Source organism: Cyphomyrmex costatus, unplaced genomic scaffold (assembly GCF_001594065.2).
Source record: "Cyphomyrmex costatus isolate MS0001 unplaced genomic scaffold, Ccosl1.0 scaffold97, whole genome shotgun sequence".
NCBI classification, from domain to species: domain Eukaryota; kingdom Metazoa; phylum Arthropoda; class Insecta; order Hymenoptera; family Formicidae; genus Cyphomyrmex; species Cyphomyrmex costatus.
Window position 1 is genome coordinate 2,385,205 of NW_017280561.1, and position 23,423 is coordinate 2,408,627.

At 32.0% G+C, this 23,423-nt stretch overlaps 4 protein-coding genes across 5 annotated transcripts; 2 read left to right on the forward strand and 2 right to left on the reverse strand.

The window, feature by feature from the left end:
• The first annotated feature begins 893 nt into the window (after window positions 1–893).
• On the forward strand, window positions 894–6,257 carry S1P (membrane-bound transcription factor site-1 protease). The gene is made up of 12 exons (XM_018550403.1): window positions 894–1,833; window positions 1,932–2,273; window positions 2,349–2,533; window positions 2,763–3,060; window positions 3,194–3,345; window positions 3,606–3,886; window positions 3,953–4,055; window positions 4,153–4,411; window positions 4,475–4,749; window positions 4,820–5,094; window positions 5,289–5,562; window positions 5,866–6,257. Exons 1-12 carry the CDS (start codon window positions 1,291–1,293, stop codon window positions 6,218–6,220), a joined length of 3,342 nt encoding a protein of 1,113 aa, XP_018405905.1. The 5' UTR covers window positions 894–1,290; the 3' UTR covers window positions 6,221–6,257.
• Window positions 6,258–6,794: 537 nt separating this feature from the next.
• Window positions 6,795–8,975, reverse strand: LOC108782200 (protein RTF2 homolog). The gene is made up of 3 exons (XM_018550405.1): window positions 8,731–8,975; window positions 7,289–7,672; window positions 6,795–7,207 (listed from the first exon to the last, which is right to left on the reverse strand). Exons 1-3 carry the CDS (start codon window positions 8,797–8,799, stop codon window positions 6,809–6,811), a joined length of 852 nt encoding a protein of 283 aa, XP_018405907.1. The 5' UTR covers window positions 8,800–8,975; the 3' UTR covers window positions 6,795–6,808.
• Window positions 8,976–9,303: 328 nt separating this feature from the next.
• On the forward strand, window positions 9,304–18,822 carry Vha44 (V-type proton ATPase subunit Vha44). Its single transcript, XM_018550404.1, has 8 exons — window positions 9,304–9,530; window positions 10,729–11,052; window positions 16,967–17,153; window positions 17,224–17,322; window positions 17,484–17,692; window positions 17,845–17,989; window positions 18,076–18,217; window positions 18,508–18,822. Exons 2-8 carry the CDS (start codon window positions 10,767–10,769, stop codon window positions 18,601–18,603), a joined length of 1,164 nt encoding a protein of 387 aa, XP_018405906.1. The 5' UTR covers window positions 9,304–9,530; window positions 10,729–10,766; the 3' UTR covers window positions 18,604–18,822.
• A 1,929-nt stretch (window positions 18,823–20,751) lies between these two features.
• Window positions 20,752–22,768, reverse strand: LOC108782133 (S-methyl-5'-thioadenosine phosphorylase). 2 transcript variants are annotated; one of them, XM_018550312.1, is made up of 6 exons: window positions 22,627–22,768; window positions 22,057–22,217; window positions 21,656–21,696; window positions 21,385–21,587; window positions 21,089–21,298; window positions 20,752–20,957 (listed from the first exon to the last, which is right to left on the reverse strand). In XM_018550312.1, the coding sequence occupies exons 1-6, from the start codon at window positions 22,642–22,644 to the stop codon at window positions 20,919–20,921; spliced, it is 672 nt and encodes a 223-aa protein (XP_018405814.1). In that variant the 5' UTR covers window positions 22,645–22,768; the 3' UTR covers window positions 20,752–20,918. The 2 variants fall into 2 exon arrangements, with proteins under 2 accessions (XP_018405814.1, XP_018405813.1); XM_018550311.1 differs by having other exon boundaries at window positions 21,656–21,876.
• Window positions 22,769–23,423: the final 655 nt, after the last annotated feature.

Here is a 23,423-nt window from a genome sequence, read left to right on the forward strand (position 1 = left end):
ATTATTTTATACTTTACACTTTACTTTTTCAAATTTGTGGTAAAGTATAAAATGATCTAATTTACAAACATGTATCCGTACCTTATCCGAAGCCATTTTTCGTTTATTTTCCTAATATTTATTGCAATAAATAATATTTTCATAATGAAACGACGGACATATTGTACGCTTTCTCGATTTTGCCGCTTGCTGTTTGCTGTTCGTTCGGTTCAACTTCAACGAACTGCGGCAAAATGTATTTTGCGCCGGAAGTGCGTCGTCTAGCTTACATAAAATTCTTAACCAATAGTAACGAATTACTGCTACAGCGTGCTGCGCATGAAAAAGCACCTTTATATTTAATATCTGGGGCTCTATTCTTGAAAAGAAACGTATACGAAAAATTAGGAAAATACTATAGTATACGTTACGTATACTATAGTATTTCCCTAGACTTTCGTATACGTTTCTTTTCAAGAATAGAGCCCCTGTTCCTAATATTTCTTCTATTGTGCGTAGGCCCTTATATTCTTACATCATGGGTAAATACAAGGCTACGTTCAGCAGACTCAACAGTTGAGTGAGCACTCGCTGTTATTGGTGTATTCTTTTAGATCATCCAATCAAATTTTAAATCTAGAAGAATACACCAATAACAGAGAGCGCTCACTCAACTGTTGAGTCTGCTGAACGTAGCCATTTCTTCTTTTTTTTTATCTTTATCTCTTTCTTTCTTTTATATCTTTCTTTTTTGCATTTGTGTGTTATTATTATTATTCTTTCATTTACTTATACAGTTATGTATACATTTAATTTATTAACAAGCTGTGTTCGAAATAATTCATATCAATGCGATATTATTCATTTTTGCAACGATCTAAAATAACGTGCAATTAAAATGCGTTCTGAAAAATCATTCAAAATGGTTTAAAATATTTTCCCGCAGAAGTCTTTGAGGTTAAGATGTGAAGAATGTTATTAAAAAGATCGAGCACGCGTTCGTGGCTGCTTTCAGGATCGTTTCGGATTGCCTGAACCATCGTTAATTGATACAAAAAGTTGATTTTAATTTGCATCACGAATCAATTATAAAAACCATTACTTTATGATTATTGAATGAATATATTGAATATTGAAATGACGAATACTGAAAGTGAATACCGAAAGAATGATGATTGAATGACGAATATCCTCTATTGTGAAAGGATAAGTTGCTTATGTTGATATTTACAAATCTTTTTAATGAAGATCTTAGTATTTGCTATAACTTTAACTAAGTATGAAGCATAGTTCTCAGGCAGAATTAATAGTATGAAGCTGCACACATGTTTGCTATACATCTCCTTGTTACTTATGCTCTGCATTTCTCATGGGTTAAACTGTAATCACTGTAACAACAGCTCTAAAAAACGTAACAATAATAATTGTACTGTAGAATTTTCGCTGCATGATACATTGGTCTCTCCAGGATCTTTCTGTCATGATACTCATGATGAAGAAGTCCAAGTTACCTTCTCGTCTAGTATAGTTGAAAATGAGTATATAATCAAATTTAATGGTTACTACAACGCACATACACGAGAGAATTATATAGGAACTGCGTTAAACTTGTCTAACATTAAGAACTGGAAAATCATATTGCGTAACAATGCAGCATCTATGTATCCTAGTGATTTTGATATCGTACGTTTACAAGAAACAGATAAGTACGAAGGACTTAAAGCTTTAAATAATCATCCACTTGTAAAGACTGTATCACCACAGAGACTTATATATAGAACTTTAAAATTTATCAATATAACATCAAATGATTCTAATGTCTTAGAAGACAGAAATTCTGAAAAAAGAACTAATGTAAGTTTGCAAATTATAAAAATAAGATAATTATATATGTCTGATTTTAATATTAAATGATATATTTGATGTTGTCACAAGGAAAAACTTAATTTCAGAATGTTCAGTCTGGACAATCAACAAACCGACATACATCTCGAAAGTTATTAAGAGCTATACCGAAGCAAGTTACTTATATGCTCGAAGCTGATGTACTATGGAAAATGGGCATTACTGGAAAAGATATAAAAGTAGCGATATTTGACACCGGGCTTGCTGCTAGCCATCCACATTTCAAGAACATCAAAGAAAGAATAAATTGGACGAATGAGAATACTCGGGAGGATGGCCTAGGTCATGGGACATTTGTAGCTGGTGTTATTGCATCATCCTCTAGAGACTGTTTTGGTTTTGCTCCAGATGCAGATCTTTATATTTTCCGTGTTTTTACTAATGATCAGGTATCTCTATTCTTCATGCTCTTTTCCTATTTATAATTTTATGACTTAAAAGAATTTATATCTGAAATATAATAGGTGTCTTATACCTCTTGGTTCTTGGATGCATTCAATCATGCTATACTTCGCAAGATAACAGTGCTAAATCTGAGCATTGGTAGTCCAGATTTTATGGACCAACCATTTGTTGATAAAGTATGGGAAGTTACAGCTAATGGTATTATTATGGTATCGGCAATTGGCAATGATGGACCTTTATATGGGTAAATAAAATAATATAACTTTCTTAGAGTTTATTTAAAACTTCAGATACATATTATCAAAATCCGAAATTGCTTCTCTATCTTCAAAGTGATCACTTTTTCAAAACTGGATCTTAGTTATATTTTACTTAAGTTTGAGTTATTTTTCTTTAATTTCTTGTGTACTTAAAAATTTTTTTAAATCTATAAGTATGATTAGTTTGTATGTCATAGCATTTCATTTGCACAGTACTTTAAGTAATCCTGCCGATCAAATGGATGTGATTGGTGTAGGAGGTATCAATTGGGATGATCAAATAGCAAGGTTTTCTTCGCGCGGTATGACCACTTGGGAATTGCCTTATGGATATGGTAGAATCAAACCTGACCTAGTCACGTATGGATCAGGAGTAAGAGTATCCGCTTTACAGAATGGATGCAGAAGTCTTTCCGGTACTTCTGTTGCTAGTCCCGTTGTTGCTGGTGCAGTTGCGTTATTAGCTAGTGCGTTTGTAGAAATAAATGGATCTAAAATTAATAAGGATAAGGTAATCATAAGATTTTTCATACTTGTTCATCAATACCAATATCATTGAGTATTGTACAGAGAAAGAATATTGTAAAAAACATAGTTCTATTATGTTTTGTGTTTTATAAGTAATATATTAAATATTTGTATAGGTAACACCGGCAAGTATGAAACAAGCGTTAATAAATTCAGCCCGTCGCTTACCAGGGATTAGTATGTTTGAGCAAGGTGCGGGAAAATTAGATCTTTTGCGGGCGTTTCATTTTTTACAGTCATATATTCCTATCGTTACACTTCATCCAAGGTAAGTTTTTCTTTATAAGTAATGAAAAAAAAATTATTATACAATAGTTAATGTAGTTTTTTCTTGTCTTGATATTGATTGTGTATATTTATTTAGTTAATTAATTCTGTTGATTTATATTAATTACATATATTATTTATACATATGTAATGATATAATAATTGCATAATTATTTTATCATAAAAAATCAAATAAATAAATAGATAAGACCAATAAAATCTCGATTATATCATGCGATAATCAATTTTTTTGTTAACTAGCTACATAGATTTGACGGAATGTCAGTATATGTGGCCATACTGTACTCAAGCTATATACTATACTGGCATGCCAACAATAGTCAATGTAACTATAATAAATGGTTTGGGTGTTGCTGGAAATGTAGTAAATCTTACCTGGCATCCATATACTGGTAACGGTAATGGTGAACATATTGATGTGGCGATAACATATAGCGATGTCTTGTGGCCATGGTCTGGCTGGTTAGCAGTCGCTATAACAGTCCCATCAACGTCTCACGATTGGCAGGGCATTGCACAAGGTTTAAATATTAATTTAATTTTTATTAATTTGATTTGTATTTATAAGCAGATTTATTTCTGTATAGGTCATATCTCACTCACGGTTGAGAGTGATGGCGTAGGTAAACCACGGCAATCAACTGTAATGCTTCCATTGCAGGCAAAAGTTATACCCACGCCTCCTAGACAGTAAGTAAAATTAAGACTTTTTGAACATAAATGTACCAAAAAATATATTTGCAAGGATTATTTAATAAATTATTTATATCTCTCATTATTTCTTTAGTAAACGTATCTTGTGGGATCAGTACCATAACTTGCGATATCCACCCGGATATTTCCCTAGAGATGATTTGCGCGTAAAAAACAATCCTCTTGACTGGAACGGGGATCACATACATACTAATTTTAAAGACATGTATCAACATTTACGTAATACAGGATATTATCTTGAAGTGCTTGGTCATCCGTTCACTTGTTTTGACGCGAGAAATTATGGGACCTTGCTTATTGTAGATACGGAGGAAGAATTTTTTCCTGAAGAAGTATGCAGTTATGTTTTATAAGATCACATACTTTCTATATGCGTGAAATGGTTTCAATTGCAGGTGACGAAGCTAAAACGGGATGTGGAAGAGAATGGTCTATCAGTAATCGTATTTGCAGACTGGTACAATATAGCAGTCATGCGAGAAATTAAGTTTTATGATCAGAATACCCATCGATGGTGGATACCTGAAACGGGAGGTGCTAATATTCCAGCCATAAATGATCTGCTTTATCCTAATTGGGGTGTGGCATTTAGCGACGAAGTACGAAACGGTCAGTTTACCCTTGGCCAGCACGCGCCAGTCATATTTGCGTCTGGTACTACATTAACTAGGTAAAATATTTTGTACGCAGGGAAACTAGTTTAGATTGTATACAGCAGATTTTTTTTTACATTTATTCAGATTCCCAAAGGGTGGAATAGTTCTGTATGCAGAGTTACATGATCAGGGTCAAGAGCTTCTGGAAAAAAAGTCAGGAATACCTACACTTGTACCAATACTTGGACTTTTACAAGTGACAAATGAAAATGATGTTGGATTTAATATTAAATTTCATAATGAAATACTAGCAGCTCAAAACGATGAAAAGAATTATATCAAAGAACAGATGAGTACGTCCGGTAGACTCGTTGTTTATGGAGATTCAAATTGTATCGATGACAGTCATTTACAAAAATGTATGTGTTACAAAAAAAATATTAATGGCAAAATATGTTAAATATATATTTTTAATAAAAACTGATAAATATTATATTTTACATTAGAAAATATTTCAAATTTTTTATTTCTTGAAACATTTTGTAACTTTTGAAAAAAAATTGTATAATTTTATTGGATATATTATTTATTGTAATTTATTATCTTTATTTAGCCTGTTTTTGGATGCTCGACGCTATTTTAGAATATACAACAACAGGTTACATACCTACTATTTTTATGGATGAAAATCAGAATAATCACAAGACTGTTAAAACGACCAGTAATATAGAGATTGGAGAATTACCATATCGAATGAAGGAAAATCATTTTAGTCGTCATAGTAAAGTTTTAATAGCTAATGAACCAGTAAGCAGTTTTAGATCTCTTCCATTATGTACTACTCCTGTCTATGCCGTTCCTATTCCAGTTAATGAATCTGTGCCAATGTAAGTAATTTCACATACATATATAAATATTATTTCAATTTCAAATACATTTTATTTTGCTTGATCCTTTTCTTGTTCCTATCTTGAAATTCCTATTTCAAAATAGTAAATGCTAGAAGAAAATATTTAAAAATTGCATTCCCAATTGCCCTATAATTGTGATGAAGAATAGAAAACTAAGACTACAGCTAAAAATATTGTAGATTGCTCTTATTTAAAGTGTTTTAAACAGATTATGTACTTGTCTATTGTTACTAATTATTTTTAGATTTTTGCGAACATTTTATTATCTTTTTCTCGCAGAGAACTTTACAAATCTCAGAAGATGGTTTCTGTAGGAAATACTATAAGCGCAGTAAATTCAGTAATGCAAGATACGGACACTTTCTGGCTTAAGAGACGAGTTGGTGGTGCTGGTATTTCTACATTGCAACATCTCGACTCCGACATTATGGCTTATGACACGAAAGAAAATCAAGAACATGTGATCGTACATCAGTGGAGTTACATAATAGTAATAGTTATTATAGTGACAATTATTGTGTATCTGTGTAATTATTTGGGATTGAACAGATATTCGCGCAGGAAACGTGCTATACTAAGAATATTTGGAGCCATTCGAGCTTTGGTTGTGCATAGGATACCTGGACAAATGTAATTTGATAACTTTGCAAGGATTATGTATTTAAAACACATAGTCAATATAATTTTTTTAAACAATTGGAGTATATATTTAAATTCCAAGAAATTTGTATACAAATTAGATTATGTGCCTTTAAAACATATAATATACAACATAAATTTGTAGATTATGTAAATTATTTTGATATAAAAAATTACATATTTAACAGCTTTATCTTTATTAAGCTAACACATAAATAATCTTAAATTATACATTTTGCTTATTTATATACTTTAAAATCTTTTAACTCCTTAATCAGTATTTGCTTTGGAACTTGCTTAACTCATAATCATGGATTGTGTATTTCAAATTAATATATCTTTATTTAACGTTACCATAATTGAATGATTTTGTTTATTTTGAAAAGGAAAATTCAAAAAATAAGATTATGTAATTGAAAATATGTAAAGTAAAAAACATTTGTTACATTTTTTTATAACCTAGTTGAAAATATCTAAATTCAATGAACTCGCAAATACTGATCAGGACTAAATCACAAAAATATAATATCAATTTTTACATTTTCTTTCTAAGGACATAATTTCTGACTCTGCTTTATATACATTAATTATAAAATGGATTATAAGTAACCCAGTGCGCTCTGTCTTGCTCTGTTGCAGATTTATGAGTGGTAAAAATGCTTTTGAAAACTTCCGACGCTTTAGGATCTTTTGCAACACTGTAATCGCGTTTAGCTTTCTTATAAGCAGGATCATTGGCCTCCTTGTGATTATTGTTCAATTTAGAAATTATTTTCTCTTCCTTCTTCATCTTCTTCTTGGGCAATTCATCCGTCTTCTTTTCTTCTGTTGATACATCTTCATCTAATTTCTTCTTCTTTGACTTCTTTTGACTAGCTTTTCTGAACACCACTCGTTCCTTCATGAGTTCCACATCGTCACCTTCTGCATTTAATATGACTATATCTGTCTCTTCAAATGGTTGCTGACATTTGTGACACAACTGTAAAATTTAACATTTTATTATAAAACTTATTCAGTTAGTATTTATTTCCATATAACTATACTGAATAATTTTACTTACTGTACTCTTTACTTCTTTAAGGGCACGTTCACTCATTACACAGCCACATGACCATAAGAAGCAGAATTTATATTTTCCATTCATCTCCAAACCAATGACTGGACAAATATATGGGCTTTTGCTTCCATCATTGTAACCATCTCCTTTCTCTGCCTTATCACCATCAAATGCTGGATTTGGTGTTAAATTGAGATTCCTTACATCCTTCAAGTTTTTAACGTGTACGGCAGATTCTGGAAGAGTATTGCGATCCAAAAGACCTTCCAACACAGCTTCTTTACTGTACAGGCGACCTAAGCTGCAACTTACGATTGGTGGTTGCAGTGGCAATTGCCGTATCGTACAGTGCTTCCATTTAAAAGCTAATTCTGCCTCCTTATCTTTCTGTAAATAAATATATACATACATAATAAATACGCAATATGAGTAATAATATAAGAAAGTAAATAATTAAATATTTTCTTTTAAAGTAACTTATATTAAAAATAATTTAAAAAGAAGTTGTGTGTGAGATTATGTATTGCACTATCTACAAGTGTTCTGTTTTACGCATGATGCACATCAATTGTCCTTGTTTAACATGTGATGAGTAACAAGGATAAATGATACATTATGTACATCATGCGTGAAACAGAATACACCCTCGTATACATAATACAATAAGTTGAAGTGAAACAAATATATATTTGTTTCACTTCAACATATTGCATTGTGTGTACAACACCAGTTCAGGTAGTGCAGACATAAAGAAGTAAAAACATATCTAGAATCAGCCCAAAATTGTAGAATAAAAGAATAAAAAAACTGATAATTATAGAATACACTCACCGCCTCTGATTTTGATAAAATTAAGCTCATTTGATGCATTTTCACTCAAAACAAAAGAATTTGGCAGAAAAACGCGGCGGTCTGCCCCACGAACGGAAATATTAATCGTTAAAGTTGACGACTATTCAGTTAGGAAATCTGTTCATTTAATCATTTGTCAATTTCAAGCAAAAATACTATCTTGGCAGCAACTTTCTGGCATTTAAGTTCCAAGCGGATAGAATAGTTTATTCTTTTTCGTATTCGCGGAGCGGCTATACAATGATCATATACGATCAGTTCTAACGGTTCTAACCTATGCGTGGACAGCAATGCTTGGTGTTCGGGGCAGTGTAGCCCCGAATAGATTTCCTAACTTGAATAGTCGTCAACTTTTAATGATTAATGTTCGTGGGGCAGACGCGTTTTTCTGCCAGATTCTTTCGTTTTGAATGAAAACGCGTCGAATGAGTTGTAATTTTATCAAAATCGGAGGTGGCGAATGTATTTTATATAATTACCAAAAAAAACTTACTAAAAGCAATGAGACTCTCAAAATTGAAAATACTCTGACAGAAACTGCAATAAAAAATCGAACTTTTCCAAGCGAGGTTATAGAGACTTCTCAAACTCACCTGTTCTGGTTTCTTCTTTATTCTAACGAGTTCGTCTCTGCGGGGAATAGTACCACCATCGCAACCCATGACGATAAGATGCTTCACAAATATTAATAAATACTTTAATATATTAAGTGTAAATGTCTTCTTTCACTTTCGAATTAACGAAAGACAACAATGGACAATAGGATGAATGGAATGCTGCGAAACGCAGCAAAACGTTATTCGTAAAACGACGCGTAGCGTGGTGTGGCAACGCGATCGTAAGGAATGATGGCAAATGGCGACCTCTCCACTTCTCGTCTCGGCGTCTCTACAAAGCACGCCCAACGACAGGGTTGCCAATCGCTCTCTACAAACTCCACTTTCTCGTATGACGTGGATACTCAATTATTACAATTTTTCCCAATCAGGACAGCGACGAATGACAATAAATAACGACGGAATAAAAAGCGGGACTGCAGACGCGCGATTCCCAGCGATTCCCAGCGATTCCCAGCGATTCCGATCACAGTCGGAGTAATCCGGGCGACATGGCCGCAGTTGGCAGCATCGCTGCGCGCGCGGAGTCAGCTGACGGCATGGCGTTGTTGGGCCACAAGTCGGCTTAGTTGTCGGGCGGGTCGCAGGGCAGCAGCACGCAAACTGTCATCACGTGAGTGGTCACAATGGTCTCTGACGGTCCTGTCGTCGACGAGCAGCGTCGTCCATTCTGCGAGATCCTCTGAAGTATCCTCGGTGGAAAGCCGACCTGGCGCCCGACCGCGCGATACCGACGACGATAACGACGAGGAGGAGGCTCGGCTGTTTCCCCGCTGGTACGTATAGCTAGTGGTTACACTCGCCTCTCGGACGAGGCACACCGCGCGCCTGCCGATCTCGTTCCCGAGACGCGAAACGTCACGAATAAACCGACGTCGTCGAAGAACCGTCCGTAAAGATTCTCAGCGATTCTTCGCCGTGTAATTTTCAACCTTGTGATTCGCGTCGTACGTTCACGCTCCTCCGCGCCCATCGCCGACGCGTCGCGCGTTATCGATCTCTTCGAGGGCGGCTGGAGGTCCGCCGACGCCATTGGGTTGCTGACGGCGGCTATTCCCCCCTCCGTCATGGGATTCATCCATATATCTCTTCGAAGAGCTCGATTCTCATCTCCAGAGATCTCCTCCAAGAACGCACCATTCTTTGACGCCCGTCTTGGCGAGTTCCTCTTTTTTTTTTTTTTTTTTTCCCCTATCTCTGTCTCCCTTTCGCTCTTAATTCACTCTTGATATCGATCGGCTGCGGTGTATCCGTTCGTACGATCACGTGGAAAAGGCGCCTAATTACATAACAAGCGGACGCGATGCTCCTGCCGTGCCACACCCCCTTCCGTGCGGCTCATCCCACAATCCGCAAATTTTCCCGCGAATTTATAATTTGTCTTTCCATCTGACGATCGTTCGGTCATCGCGGGTCGTCTCGACCGCTGTCTGTTGCGCAAATGCAAGTGGCGCGGTGTGCACGCTGTGCAACCGGTTCGATGCGTGGCTGACAGGACGGCAGCAGGTGGTTATCCAGAACAATCCAGAAGTGATCAACCCTTACACTTATCGAGATTGTAAAATGATACGATCTGTATTTATTTGAATGCAGCAATTAAAAGTCATAAAAGCGAGTTTGGAGAGTAAAATTACTTTTTTGTTATTCTTCAGTAATTTAATACCCTTTTGCATCCTGAGAGAGAGAGAGGGAGGGGAGGGGGGGGGGGGCTCTGTTCTTTTTAACTGAACTACACAACTTACTTTTTCTCTTTTCCTCGCAACGCAACGTGGAAAAGAAGAGAAGAGGTGAATCGCGCAAAAAGTTTAGTTAAAAGATACAGAGCTAGCTTATCTTAAATTTTTTTTATGAAAAATGAGCAACTAAGTAATTACATGTGTACACTTGAAAGAGATTTTTTAATAATTTGTTCGTACTTGGAAACAAGGTAATTAAGAATTTTAAATTGACTGGTGTCACGATGTACTGTTTCAGGTTTGTTAGAACTTTAGTTGCAAAGCATACTATTCACAATGACGGAGTATTGGTTGATTTCCGCGCCTGGAGACAAAACCTGTCAGCAAACGTGGGAAACTATGAACAATTTAACATCCAAGCAGCATTCTCTATCGGTGAACTACAAATTTCACATTCCGGATCTGAAGGTCGGAACGTTGGATCAATTGGTTGGCTTGTCAGATGACTTAGGCAAACTCGATGGATACGTGGAGCAAGTAACGCGTAAAGTGGCAACGTATTTGGGTGAGGTACTGGAGGATCAGAGGGACAAGCTACATGAGAACCTGATGGCCAACAATAGTAAGTAGGAGAAGTAACTCGTTATCTTTTGGGCCTTTATATTCTTTTGACAATATTGTCCATATGATGGAGGATTCAATTGTTTATTCAGGGGTCCAAACCATTATCTGTATTCATTTTTTTTTTCATTCAATCAATTTTATATTTATCTTGATTGTTAAGCGATATTTAATCTAATAATCTATAAAAGAACGCCAATTCCGTTTGTGAATAAATATTGTGAGATATTATTTTACATTTATTTGGATAATTCAAACTTATATTCTCGATCTTGATGGAGAATAGAAAACAGTATATACGCTACACTAGAAGATGCTAATTCATAGAATATTGCAATCCGCACTATTCAAAATACTGTTTGGATAAGTGTGCATTGCGTGTGTTATCTGTGATTTGATCAAAAGGATTATAGAAATAATTTTACGAATTATTATTGGTAAAAAAATATTTTGGACCCTTGCCAACAGGTATCGATCGATTGTCTATGCATCATTTTCTTATAACGCTCAAACTTAGAATAATACAGTCTGTTGATTAACTAACGCACCAATGAATACTATACACGACACGAAACATGCACACTACTTCGAGTACTACCTTTTTTGTCAATGATCTTTGATACCTATCAGTTATAATTACTCCAGATTTTACTTGATTTTTTGGAGATAATAATATAAGTTCACATTTAGAGAAGCATAATCCCCGTTTCTCTCCATAATGCCCCGTACCGTAGTTTGATAAAATGAGATGACAATTTTGTCTGTATACACAGACAGTACGTACAAAAAATATGATATGTTGCATAATGTTAGAACATTTTGCATGTTGTTTTAATAGTTTAATTAGGTGAATACAGACAAAATTTTCCTGTAGTATATATGTATTAACATATATGTGTATGGTGCATATCAAAGATTGAGAATAACTATTTTAAACCTTTTTTATATTATCTATTATAGATAATATCAAATAGTTACATGGTTAAAGTAAGATGATTTGCAATATATTTTTTGAAATAACGAATACTTTAATACATACTCTAATACTTATATATTTAGTTATAAAAGATTACCTACAAATGTGATATGCTTCATATAATAGTACATATCTAGTTGATATATTCGTAGAATGCTTATTTATGTGTTTGGTTGTTTCCGTTTATTATCTATGACAGTCTTATTTTTAAATTTGTGATGTCGCTTGGCTTACTTTTTATTTAACTTTGACCACATTAACCCTGTTTCCCCACCCTTTTTATTATTTTATTAATAAATACCCGTATATATATGCACTACGCAAAAGTTATTAAGGTATAAAGAAAAAAAAAATGCGTCTCGAGACACGAATAAATACACAAGATAACATATAAAAAAGGACAAACGAAACAAAATATGGACAGATTTGTGGAATTATCGGACCACACACGTGTTGGATAAAATTTTCCGCAGGACGCAAGAGATTGCTTGGGTTACTGTGGTCACCAAGCTCTAATTAGCCACTACAAGATTTCATTTTCCTTGGTTTTGTTATCATCAGTCCTTTTATATTACTATCTGTTTGCGATGCACCATATAATTTCAAGTCACGATGACTGTTACTTCTTTACTTTCCAGTATATACATTTCGTGAATTTTATCAATTATATTCTCTCGAATATCCTTTTTGTTGCTTAGTTTTTCTATTTCGTCTTTTCTACTTTATTTTTGCAGTATATTGGAGTATTTAACGTTTAATAAGATGATTAATACGAGAAATCATACTTTATATTTTATGTATATTTTAAACAAAAAATTTATATATTTTAAATTCTTTTCTGAACATATTCAAACTAATGTATAAAAATTATGATCGTTCACATAAAGGAGAAAGTTTTTGATCATATACATATATAGTATATAATTTACACATAAACCACCTAAATTTTAAATATCGTAGAAGGTTATTTAAAGTATACGTGTTAGGTGATGCATTAAATTGTTTTGCAATGTTATTCAACATTGCATCGTTCACTTTAGAAAAGATTGCTGCTTATCCTTTTATGTCTAATACATACATTTTTTAATACATCAGTTGAGTTTGATATTAAATTATCATTGAAACTCAACATTTAAATCTGAATTTCATCGCTCAGATTGGTTAAAGTAAGACGATTGACGCTAAATACTCTACATTTTCTTCTCTTGAGTTATTTTTCATTCAGTTTCGTCAGCATTGTCGTTAGGCATTTGCGTAGGAGACAATAATAGTTGAGCAAGACAATAAAAAAGATCGCGTGGAGATTGGGACTGGGCTGTAATGGATAGGTCAAACATCAATGGATGGGGAGAGCTCGAGCCCCGAAGGGGGTCCGGACACCCCGCCAAACACCCCTGTTACACCATCACACAAGACTACGATGGAGCATCACAGGCAGTGGAGGGAATTGGACAAGTCCGAACCAGAGACGGCCGCCTGTTTAGGTCAGCATCATCACCAACGTCATCATTGCCACGACCATCATCATCACCATCATCACCATAGCTCCCATAAATATCACCACGATGGTCATTTCTCCATGTTCGAAAAGAAGCTGTCGTACGATCTTCAGGGCATCTGTGATGCCAAAGCTCAGACCAACAACTATGCCTCATCGATATATTCTTGCTACCATACCCATTGGTGCGTTGCTTCTGTACCCTCGACGCCGCGCTCCAGTCCCATTCCCGCGAGTCCGACCCTCTCTTCCCTCTCATCGAACTGTAGCAGCGAAGGGGAGTTTGGGTGGCAGCAGCCGTTACGTCCGCGGACCACCACTGAGAAAGATCCAGATCGATCTACCCGCAAATCGGTTGGAGGTGATGATGACGACGACAATGACGATGCGGATCAAAACAACGACCAAGACCAAGACCATAGTGGCAATTTGCCGAATCCAGGTACCCATCCTGCCACTGCCAGCCGATACGAGATCCTTCTCCTTTTTGTCCTCCTCCTTGATACATAGCTGCAAAGCTTTGTTCATCCCGTGCACCACGTGTCTCGATGATCTAGCGACTGAATCATTATCATGTTTTCTTGAGAAGTAATTGCAGGAAAATTAAAAAAATAGAGAGAAAGAGAGAGAGAGAGAGAGAGAGATTGTCAGATTAAAGATACCTATATTATTATTATTTTATAATTTTCAGGATGATAAAAACACGTTTGAAAAAGTCTGAAAATAAATGTAAACACAGAAAATAAACTATTTATTTTAGTTTCAAATTCCACTACATAGTAAATACAATGCATTTATACTTTAGTTATTTCTTTAAATGTCAATTTTGTGTTTTACATATCTCTATATAAATACATATGTATTATTATAAAATTTTTATAAAATTATGTATAACTCTATACATCTTTCTAATTTTAATAAGGAGGAATTTATTGTTGTTTTTCATATTATTTTAATTAAAAAATTACTATGTTTTAATCGTAATATATTTTTATTATATAAATAAAAATATAAAAAACATAATTTTTTAGTAGTAAGAAAACGGCAAAAATATGTGACAATATCTCTCTTTTGATAAATATAACAATATTTGAAATAGAAGTAAGACATTTTTTTCGAGGTGTAGTAAAAGACTTTACTAACAATTTACTGATTGAATTTATTTAATGAATGATAACAAACCGGAAGCTATTAAGGGAAAAAATTCCATAGCACATGATGATCCTAATTATGATGTGTGAGTGTGCATATCTTTATTTCACAATTTTCTTCAAGAAATTCCGTTGATATATCTTTGATTTTTGGCTCGTTTGTCTTCACTCTTCCCTCCTCTATATTGGTTATGTATAATTATATTATAATTTTACATAACCGTTACATATTAACGTATAAAAGCTCGATATCTCATTTTTGGTGGATCGATTTGCATATTGTATATATCTGTTATCCACCAGATAATTCAGCTTCTTCTCCTAATTTTGCTTTTCTTTATTTCTCTACAGCTTCCACGTATCGCTTTTGCATTTATGAAGTACAGCAACTTTTGTTAATATAAAATAAAAAATATATATTTATATACATTTGCTATCATTTATGTTTAATATCGTTTACGCACATATGTAGGACATGACTGAAATAAATCTAGGAAAGCGAACGACATAAAAAGGAGAAATGATGAGAGAAATGTTATTTAACACTTAAATGTACCCAAAAATCTTTTACATATTTTTATTCCATTCCAATTATTTCATCCTAAATTATATTTTTGTTCTCCTAATATTAATCTTTAATTCCTATTTTAATAATTATAATTTCAGTAAAAGAGTCACATTATAAGCACAGACGATAATACATATACAAAACAATGGTATTGTAGATAGCACAGATCACAGCACTAGCACAACAATAGCATTGGTAGAAATAAATATTTATCGATCGGTACATGAATTTATAATTAATACTTTGCATGATTATTAGAATAAAACTTAATAAGAAACAAATGCACTTTATAGTTCTCATATGTAATTTATATGCTCTTATATAGTATAAGAGCTACAGGAATTATGTCATATACCTATATAAATCTTAAATTAAATATATATATTGTATATATTATATATATTTAAAATTTAAGATTTAAGATAATGGAACTGCAGATAATGTACTATTACTTACGTTATTATTTTATACATGTAATAAATTGTCATTTCTTTATTTGAGCTATTTGGCTTATTTTATTATATTGCATTATGTTGCACATTAATTTGCGATGGCTAATCATATATGTTAATAATAAAAGTCTACATATACACCTGTGAGGAAACGTGCAGAGAAAGGTATATTAGTTTATACTGTTAAAATACAAATTCTCGAAAAATTTTGTGACTTAGATATCACTATATTTAATACTTTTTTCTCGAATGTACATATTTTTCAATACAAACGCATATTCGCATTATGCTAAAATTTCTTTAAATTCATTGAATATATACGAACTAAAACGTAACTTTACTCAAGAATATATGTATAAGAAAATAATGCAGATAATTGCGAAAAAGAATAAATTATATAATTAATTATTTTCTACACACAATATTAATATACGTAAATGTTTATAGGTACATGTGCATGTGTAATGTGAGGATTTATCTTGTCTAATTAAATCAACACACAAATTTTTGTGTAATTACAATGTAGTTAATAAGATGTAGTGATAAATGCGAAAAACAATACGATTTTTCAAGATATTGCTAAGATCTGCATGTACAAATATATACAAATATAAAAGTTATTCATTACAAAGAGATTATTAAGTAAAAATTTTATTATTACAGTTACAATTTATCTTTATTAGACATTTCTGCATTATAAATATTAACGTAAAAGCAAAATTTGGTGTGAATAATATGAAATAATTATACATATTTTTGTAAAAAGGATTTCTTATATATAAATAGTATAAAGTTTGTTTATGAATTTGGTTATTGTGGATTGCATGATGTACTCTGTGTATGTCCTGCTTCTTTCCTGTAATGCTAATGATGAATAAGCAGCATTGTAAAATCAAGAAGTTGTTTGTGTGAAAATCATTTTTTCTTTTTTTTTTATTTTAAATATTCTTTTAATAACATTATTTCAAATAATGTTTGAATTTATTTATAACAAAAAAATATATGTCAAGCATTTGTATATGTTAATAATATATGCAGAGTTTAAGAAATACATCAATATTTTGTTTAAGAAATTTCTTTAAAATTTTACTAAATCTTTACTAAATCTATAAATCTCATTTTTATATACTATAAATCTATAGAGCTTACACTTGCTATTAATTATGCGCTGAAAAATATAGAAATATTTTCTAAAGCTCTGACTTGAAATTGCTTATCAAGATTTATATATCATCTCAAAACAATTGGATTAATATTTAAAATTTACTAGGTGATCTGCCATCATATATAACTCGATTCCAGTGGGACATGGCTAAATACCCCATCAAACAGTCTCTGAGGAATATTGCGGATATTATCAGTAAACAAGTGGGACAGATTGATGCTGATCTAAAAACTAAATCCACAATATATAACAATTTGAAAGGCAGCTTACAAAATTTAGAAAAGAAACAGACGTAAGTTTGATATATTTTGAATTGAATGTAATTGTGTAAATGTCACTATGTAATTTTTCATCTGTACTAGGGGGAGTTTATTAACACGTAATTTAGCAGACTTAGTAAAGAAAGAACACTTTATTCTGGACAGCGAATATTTAACTACTTTGCTTGTCATTGTACCGAAGTGAGTAAATACATTTACAGCTTTCTTTTTGACACATATGCTAAAAATAGATAAGAAGTTACAGAACTCTTAATATTCGAAATACAATATGTTATAAAGTTGTCATATATTAGATCGTTGAATCAAATAAACTGGCATCTATGTGTATCTTGTGCTTTTAGATCCAACTTTCAGGAATGGTACAGTTGTTACGAAAAACTGACAGATATGATTGTACCGCGCAGTACACAACTTATTACTCAGGATTCTGAATACGGATTATTCACAGTTACTTTATTTAAAAAAGTAATGGATGAGTTTAAATTGCACTCTCGTGAAAAGAAGTTTATTGTACGAGATTTTACATATAACGAAGAGGAATTAGCAGCAGGTTTGTTATAATATTGAAATCTTTTATAATCTGCTTAGGACACACACGTAGTAATAGTTTAGAATGAACATAAATTTGATGTATTAAACATCTTTAAAAGCTAAGTCATGTCCAAAGAATAAAATTTATCATAATATTACGTCTCATCACAGGAAAGAATGAAATTACGAAGTTGGTAACTGATAAAAAGAAGCAATTTGGACCACTTGTCCGTTGGTTGAAAGTGAATTTCAGTGAATGTTTTTGTGCTTGGATTCATGTTAAAGCTCTGCGTGTATTTGTTGAATCCGTTCTTAGGTATTGTACATATTAATATATTTTGTTGAGAAAAATATAACAATATGATATTATATGTTACATATTTTAATATATATGATTTATAGATATGGCTTACCTGTCAATTTCCAAGCAATATTACTGCATCCGCATAAGAAATGCGCGAGGAGATTACGTGACGCTCTAAATCAGCTTTATGCTCACTTAGATTCATCTGCTACCGCTTCAACAGCGCAACACAATCAAGATGTAAGTAATTTAAATAAAGATATCGTAATTACTGTATTGTATTATTAAAAGTAAAGTAATATTTAATCATAATTTTGAAACTTTATTCTTGTCATTTTTGTAAATAATATTGCAAAAGTAATATTATTAAATAAATATTACTTTTTAGAATCAAAAATTTTAAATGTCTATTATATATATGATATATATATATATATATATATATTATATATATATATACGAGATTAAAGAATATATGATTTTTTTATGCAGAAAGTACTTGTATTTATATGATATTTTAATTTGAATAGAATGTGGATATACCAGGACTAGGTTTTGGCCAAAGTGATTATTTCCCGTATGTCTATTACAAAATCAACGTGGATATGGTTGATAGTAAGGTTTAATTAGAGTCCGCTTTTTTCTCCCGAACGTCGTACTTCCTTTTATTTATCCAGATGATATAATTCTGTTACATCAGGAATCTAGTGGCAGGTGCGTACAAGTTCCTCACTTGTATTAATATGTAAAAAGAATACTGCATTTCCAGAAAACTTGTTTCGATTTTTCCGTAGCGATTACGTTTAATAATTATGAATCGCGTAATTTGCTACAATTGAAGAAAATTGTCACATAGTCTTTTTCAAAAATAGTTATTTTTCTAAATCGATGAAATTAGAACAATGTATAAACTGTAATATTGCTCGGAACTATGCATAAGAGTTTGTGCATTCCTTTATACATATTGCTCCCAAGTATTAAACATAAATCAATTGAAGTTATAGATGATAATAAGGATTCTCAGGCAAATATCATTAATTGTATGCTTTCGACTTGTATGTCTTCTTGATATACTTGGAAACAGCACAACATATTTTACACGTTATTGCGACATAAAAATGTATAGCGTTTCTAAATAGAATTGCAACAATGCAATTTTATTATCCATTAATCTGTTATATATAAAGGTAAAAAGCTGATCTTTTCATTAATGTGTAAGAGATCAAGACTTATGAAGAAAAAAAATATATATATTATATATATACACACATCTTGTTACATCATGTAAAAAGCATTCACAAGTCATGTGAATATTTAACAAATTGTTAATCACAGTTTAGAAAAAATGGATATCTTATTGTTGAATATTAAGAGAAGTTTCATGTCACGTATTCTTATAGTATATTTTATTGCTTCAAATAAATTTATTAACTATAAAAACATGTTTCATATACGCGTAATATTTGCAGATCATATTATATCTGTATAGAAAACTAATGTCATAATGTCGAAAGTCTACGAATTTTAATATATCACATGAACATTTAATTGACGCGAGTACATATATACATATTATAATCGTCATCCAGCCTAAATATTTTAACAGATTGAAGGTATTTTATCCTACCAGCGAATTTATCGAAAAAAGTAAACTGACTTATAAAAAAGTTTTTCAAATCTCTCTTTTGTAAAATTCAAGTTGCAAGAAAATAATCGACTTTTTTATATTATCTAATGTAAGATATAAACTAAATTCCGTTGAGTCGTGTGGCTTCGCGGCGAGACGGTTGCTTACCAATATGGACGATTCGAATCATCCATATTAGCAAGTGACCGTCACAGCGATGGGAACTTAATTTGTATCTTATACTAATATAAATTCATTATTGATTGTAATTACTAGAAAATGCAGACTATATATTTTTAATCAATTGTTCCATTTGTAAGTTAAATTATTTTTTAGTTAGCACCGTTACAAACTGCACAAAATGAGTCTCTTTTTTGTGAATATATTGTATTAAATTATAGACATATATCATAAAGATATATTTTCTGAAGAATAATTTCATGTTGTTAAAACAATTTAATTTTTCACACTGATCATAATGTAAATTGCTTGTACATAAAAAAAATCCATGTATAAAGTCCATGGTTTCATATTATATTTTAAGTTGCAAGATTGTGAAATGCAGACCAATGTACAATGTTTTAATTAAGCATACATCACACTAGCGAAAATCGATGACAATACTGATTAAATGTTGTCTGCTCCATAAGTCTACATAAAGAAGCCTGGCATATAATAAAAATGGAAAACTAATATATATATGTATATTGGCAGTTCAATTATGTAGATACGTTTAAAGAAATGATAATACAGTCAATTGACTTTTACGAATTGTATAGGTAAATGTAATTGTGTAGATAATAAATATTAAGTTTACTTGTCAGCATCTTTTGTTTATACGCTCGTTACTAAATGTCCAACTATGTAATACCAATCTAATCCTTTCATCAGTCCTTTGATTTTTTGCATTTGATCATGTAAGCATATGTATGTAATTAGATTAAATGGAACTGCAACTCTATGTTTAGATGCTTGTACTACCTAATTGCAGTACAACAAATACATACTTATCCCGATAAAACGTTTTGTAGAATGTGAAAGGTAAAGTACATAGAATTACAACAGTATATATAACATACTTTTATGTAATAATTTTATAAAAGCTAATTAGCGATTATAAAAGTTATATTGTAAAATAAATTGGTTCTTTATATAAAAGTCCTCTGTATGAATAATATTCAGATTTCTGTGCGCTTGAAATATATAAGAATTTTATAAAAACTTTCATTGAAATCTTACATACTTGATACTAGTATAGTTATGATTATATATATAAGCATGGTTTCTCTTCATTGTACTTTGCAAGCAAAAGCTTTACTTCTTTACAGTCACATTGCTGCTCTCAATCAAGTTCTGAAAATTATTTACTGCTTTCAATTAAATTCTGAAAATTATTTCTCTCAGTACTGTTCTCTAGTATGTATTTAGAAAAAATATCTCCATAGTATTTGTATGCACAAATGACTCCTAATAACAAATATTACCTTTAATTTAAAAATATCCTGCTCCCAATCTCCACAGTCAATGAGTTTCACTGCCTCTAGTAACACATTTGTTATTTTATCAACATTTTGCTTGAACACAACTAATACGTCAGCTGCATGAACATTATCTTCGCATTCTCTCCAACAATCGTAATCGGTCGCCATGGCTATAGCTGCGTACAAAATACCTGCTTCTTTCGCTAGGAACACCTAATTTGGGCCAAATAAAAATATTATACAATATTTTGTATGTGCACATATGTTTGTGTGTGTGTGTGTGTTCATAATATTTAAACCTCTGGGCATATAGTCATGTTGACCAAATGTCCACCCCAAAGACGCAGAGCGTTACTCTCTGCTTTAGATGAAAAGCGTGGTCCTTCAATAGTTATTATTGTCCCACCCTTCCTTATGTTGTATCCCAACTTTTTTGCGGCTTGCAACAAGATTTCCGATGTTCGCGGATCAAACGCAGGCTCCATCGGCAAATGGCATACTCCTGTAATTTCGAATGAACGTTAAAAAAATTATACTTGTAAAAAAAAAAGAGAAACGTGATATACTTACCGCTATACTTAGCAGATGTTCCATCATAGAACGTACCCTTCCTGAAAGTAGTTCTATCTATGAAACTATCAGGCACGACTAATTGTCCCCTAGCGATAGACTCTGTTAATGATCCACATGCAGTAGATGCCAATATATGGGTACATTTAGCAAGTCTTAATGCTTCTATGTTAGCACGGTAATTAACTAGAGTAGGACTGAACACATGTCCTGCACCATGTCTATATTGAAAAAATATAATACCAAGATATTTTTATCAACAAAACATGAATCAAACATCGTTAAATGAACAGAAATGTTTTTTTTTTTTGTAGTAAAAGGCAAAATAGTTATTAACACATAAGCCTAGATTGCATGTTTTAGAAGTAGACAAGAGTCAAAGGATTTACAAAGAGTTCTACCTAGCCAATAGCACTATATCTACTCCATCGATACATCCATGGTAGAGATCACTGGATGGATATCCGAAATCATTCTTTGCATTCTCGCGATTTGTGGTCCTGCTGCAATTGAATGTTTTACTCAGGCTATCACCCAGACCCGAGCCACATATTATTCCCACCTGAAAAATATAAAAAAATATTAGTAAGAATTCTACATACATTTAGATTTATATTGCATTTATATTAAAGAATTACACTTTTATTGTACTTTTATTAGAATTACTGTTTAACATACACTTTAATATACATATATATTAATTACTACATATCACTTTTGTGATATGCAAAGAAATTTTTATCGACATTTTCATGCTATATGTCAAATTTAATAGCATAATGTAGTACACCACAGATATATGTTTCCAGTGATTTTCAAAATCAACCTTAAATATCTTCGAGGTTAGTCAAATAATTAAATAATTAAAAAATAGTGTGACATATGTGAATCAAGAATCCAGAAATTCTCTTTCAAGTGATTGATCAACGTATTTTTCTAAAGTGTGTAGATTAAAATTAAATTTCTCTTACCTTGATTTTACTTGCCATAGTGAAAGATATTCGATTTATTATCTTGAACTTGCGCGCAGTTACTTGGAAAATTCGAGGATGATAAATATGCGCGTGACCGTTAAGGATAGATAATTATCGTGACGATGTGCTACTTATAACCTCTCTTTCCTGCAAAAATACTACGACTTGTGTAGCTACGGCGATAAGTCTTCTTAATAAGAATTATGTAATTATAGTATACACATTAAATTTATCTTTTGAATATGTTTCTGATGGTTTATATTTCTCAATTATAAGAACAGAGAAAAAACTTGATCTATATAATAGAAGAAAAAGTTGGAATAAAAGTTTATACTTTTTTAATTGTCTTACTTTTTTTTTATAAGTATCGACAGATAAAAGTTTATCTTGCACAAATCAAATTTTTATCTCTTCTGGGACATGTTTTTTCATCACGCGTGCCTATATAAATTAATGCATGTATATACCTATAATAGTATTTACATATATATTGTGTCGGTTAATCGGGTATTTCGTCAGCTTCTCTCTCGTATTTTCCTTTTGTCATTCCGCATTTCCGTTTTCCACCATGTTGCGTATCATAATGTGTATTTTATAATATATATTAATCTAAATTCTATTCCATATACGATATGAAACATTTAAGAAATTTTTTATAAAATATTCTGAAAATATAATAAATATATCCAGGAAGTCAGAGTTTTTGGAATATATTCTTTTTCTTACAACATTAAACAAATATTTAAAAAAGATTTTATTGAAATATTTCCAAAAATGATTATTCACGCAAATAT

What these genes read in the sequence shown, in the direction of transcription:
- S1P (XM_018550403.1), top strand. Translation starts at nt 1,291, where the DNA reads ATGAAGCTGCACACATGTTTGCTATACATCTCCTTGTTACTTATGCTC. An exon ending in AATGATGGACCTTTATATGG is followed by an intron (nt 2,534 to 2,762) that starts GTAAATAAAATA and finishes TCATTTGCACAG; the next exon opens with TACTTTAAGTAATCCTGCCG. An exon ending in ATACCCACGCCTCCTAGACA is followed by an intron (nt 4,056 to 4,152) that starts GTAAGTAAAATT and finishes TTATTTCTTTAG; the next exon opens with TAAACGTATCTTGTGGGATC.
- LOC108782200 (XM_018550405.1), bottom strand. Translation starts at nt 8,799, where the DNA reads ATGGGTTGCGATGGTGGTACTATTCCCCGCAGAGACGAACTCGTTAGA. An exon ending in TAAAGAAGAAACCAGAACAG is followed by an intron (nt 7,673 to 8,730) that starts GTGAGTTTGAGA and finishes ATTTATTTACAG; the next exon opens with AAAGATAAGGAGGCAGAATT. An exon ending in TTAAAGAAGTAAAGAGTACA is followed by an intron (nt 7,208 to 7,288) that starts GTAAGTAAAATT and finishes TAAATTTTACAG; the next exon opens with TTGTGTCACAAATGTCAGCA.
- Vha44 (XM_018550404.1), top strand. Translation starts at nt 10,767, where the DNA reads ATGACGGAGTATTGGTTGATTTCCGCGCCTGGAGACAAAACCTGTCAG. An exon ending in GAACCTGATGGCCAACAATA is followed by an intron (nt 11,053 to 16,966) that starts GTAAGTAGGAGA and finishes AAAATTTACTAG; the next exon opens with GTGATCTGCCATCATATATA. An exon ending in CAGCGCAACACAATCAAGAT is followed by an intron (nt 18,218 to 18,507) that starts GTAAGTAATTTA and finishes TAATTTGAATAG; the next exon opens with AATGTGGATATACCAGGACT.
- LOC108782133 (XM_018550311.1), bottom strand. An exon ending in ACATGACTATATGCCCAGAG is followed by an intron (nt 21,299 to 21,384) that starts GTTTAAATATTA and finishes GGCCCAAATTAG; the next exon opens with GTGTTCCTAGCGAAAGAAGC. An exon ending in AGGATATTTTTAAATTAAAG is followed by an intron (nt 20,958 to 21,088) that starts GTAATATTTGTT and finishes AATAATTTTCAG; the next exon opens with AACTTGATTGAGAGCAGCAA.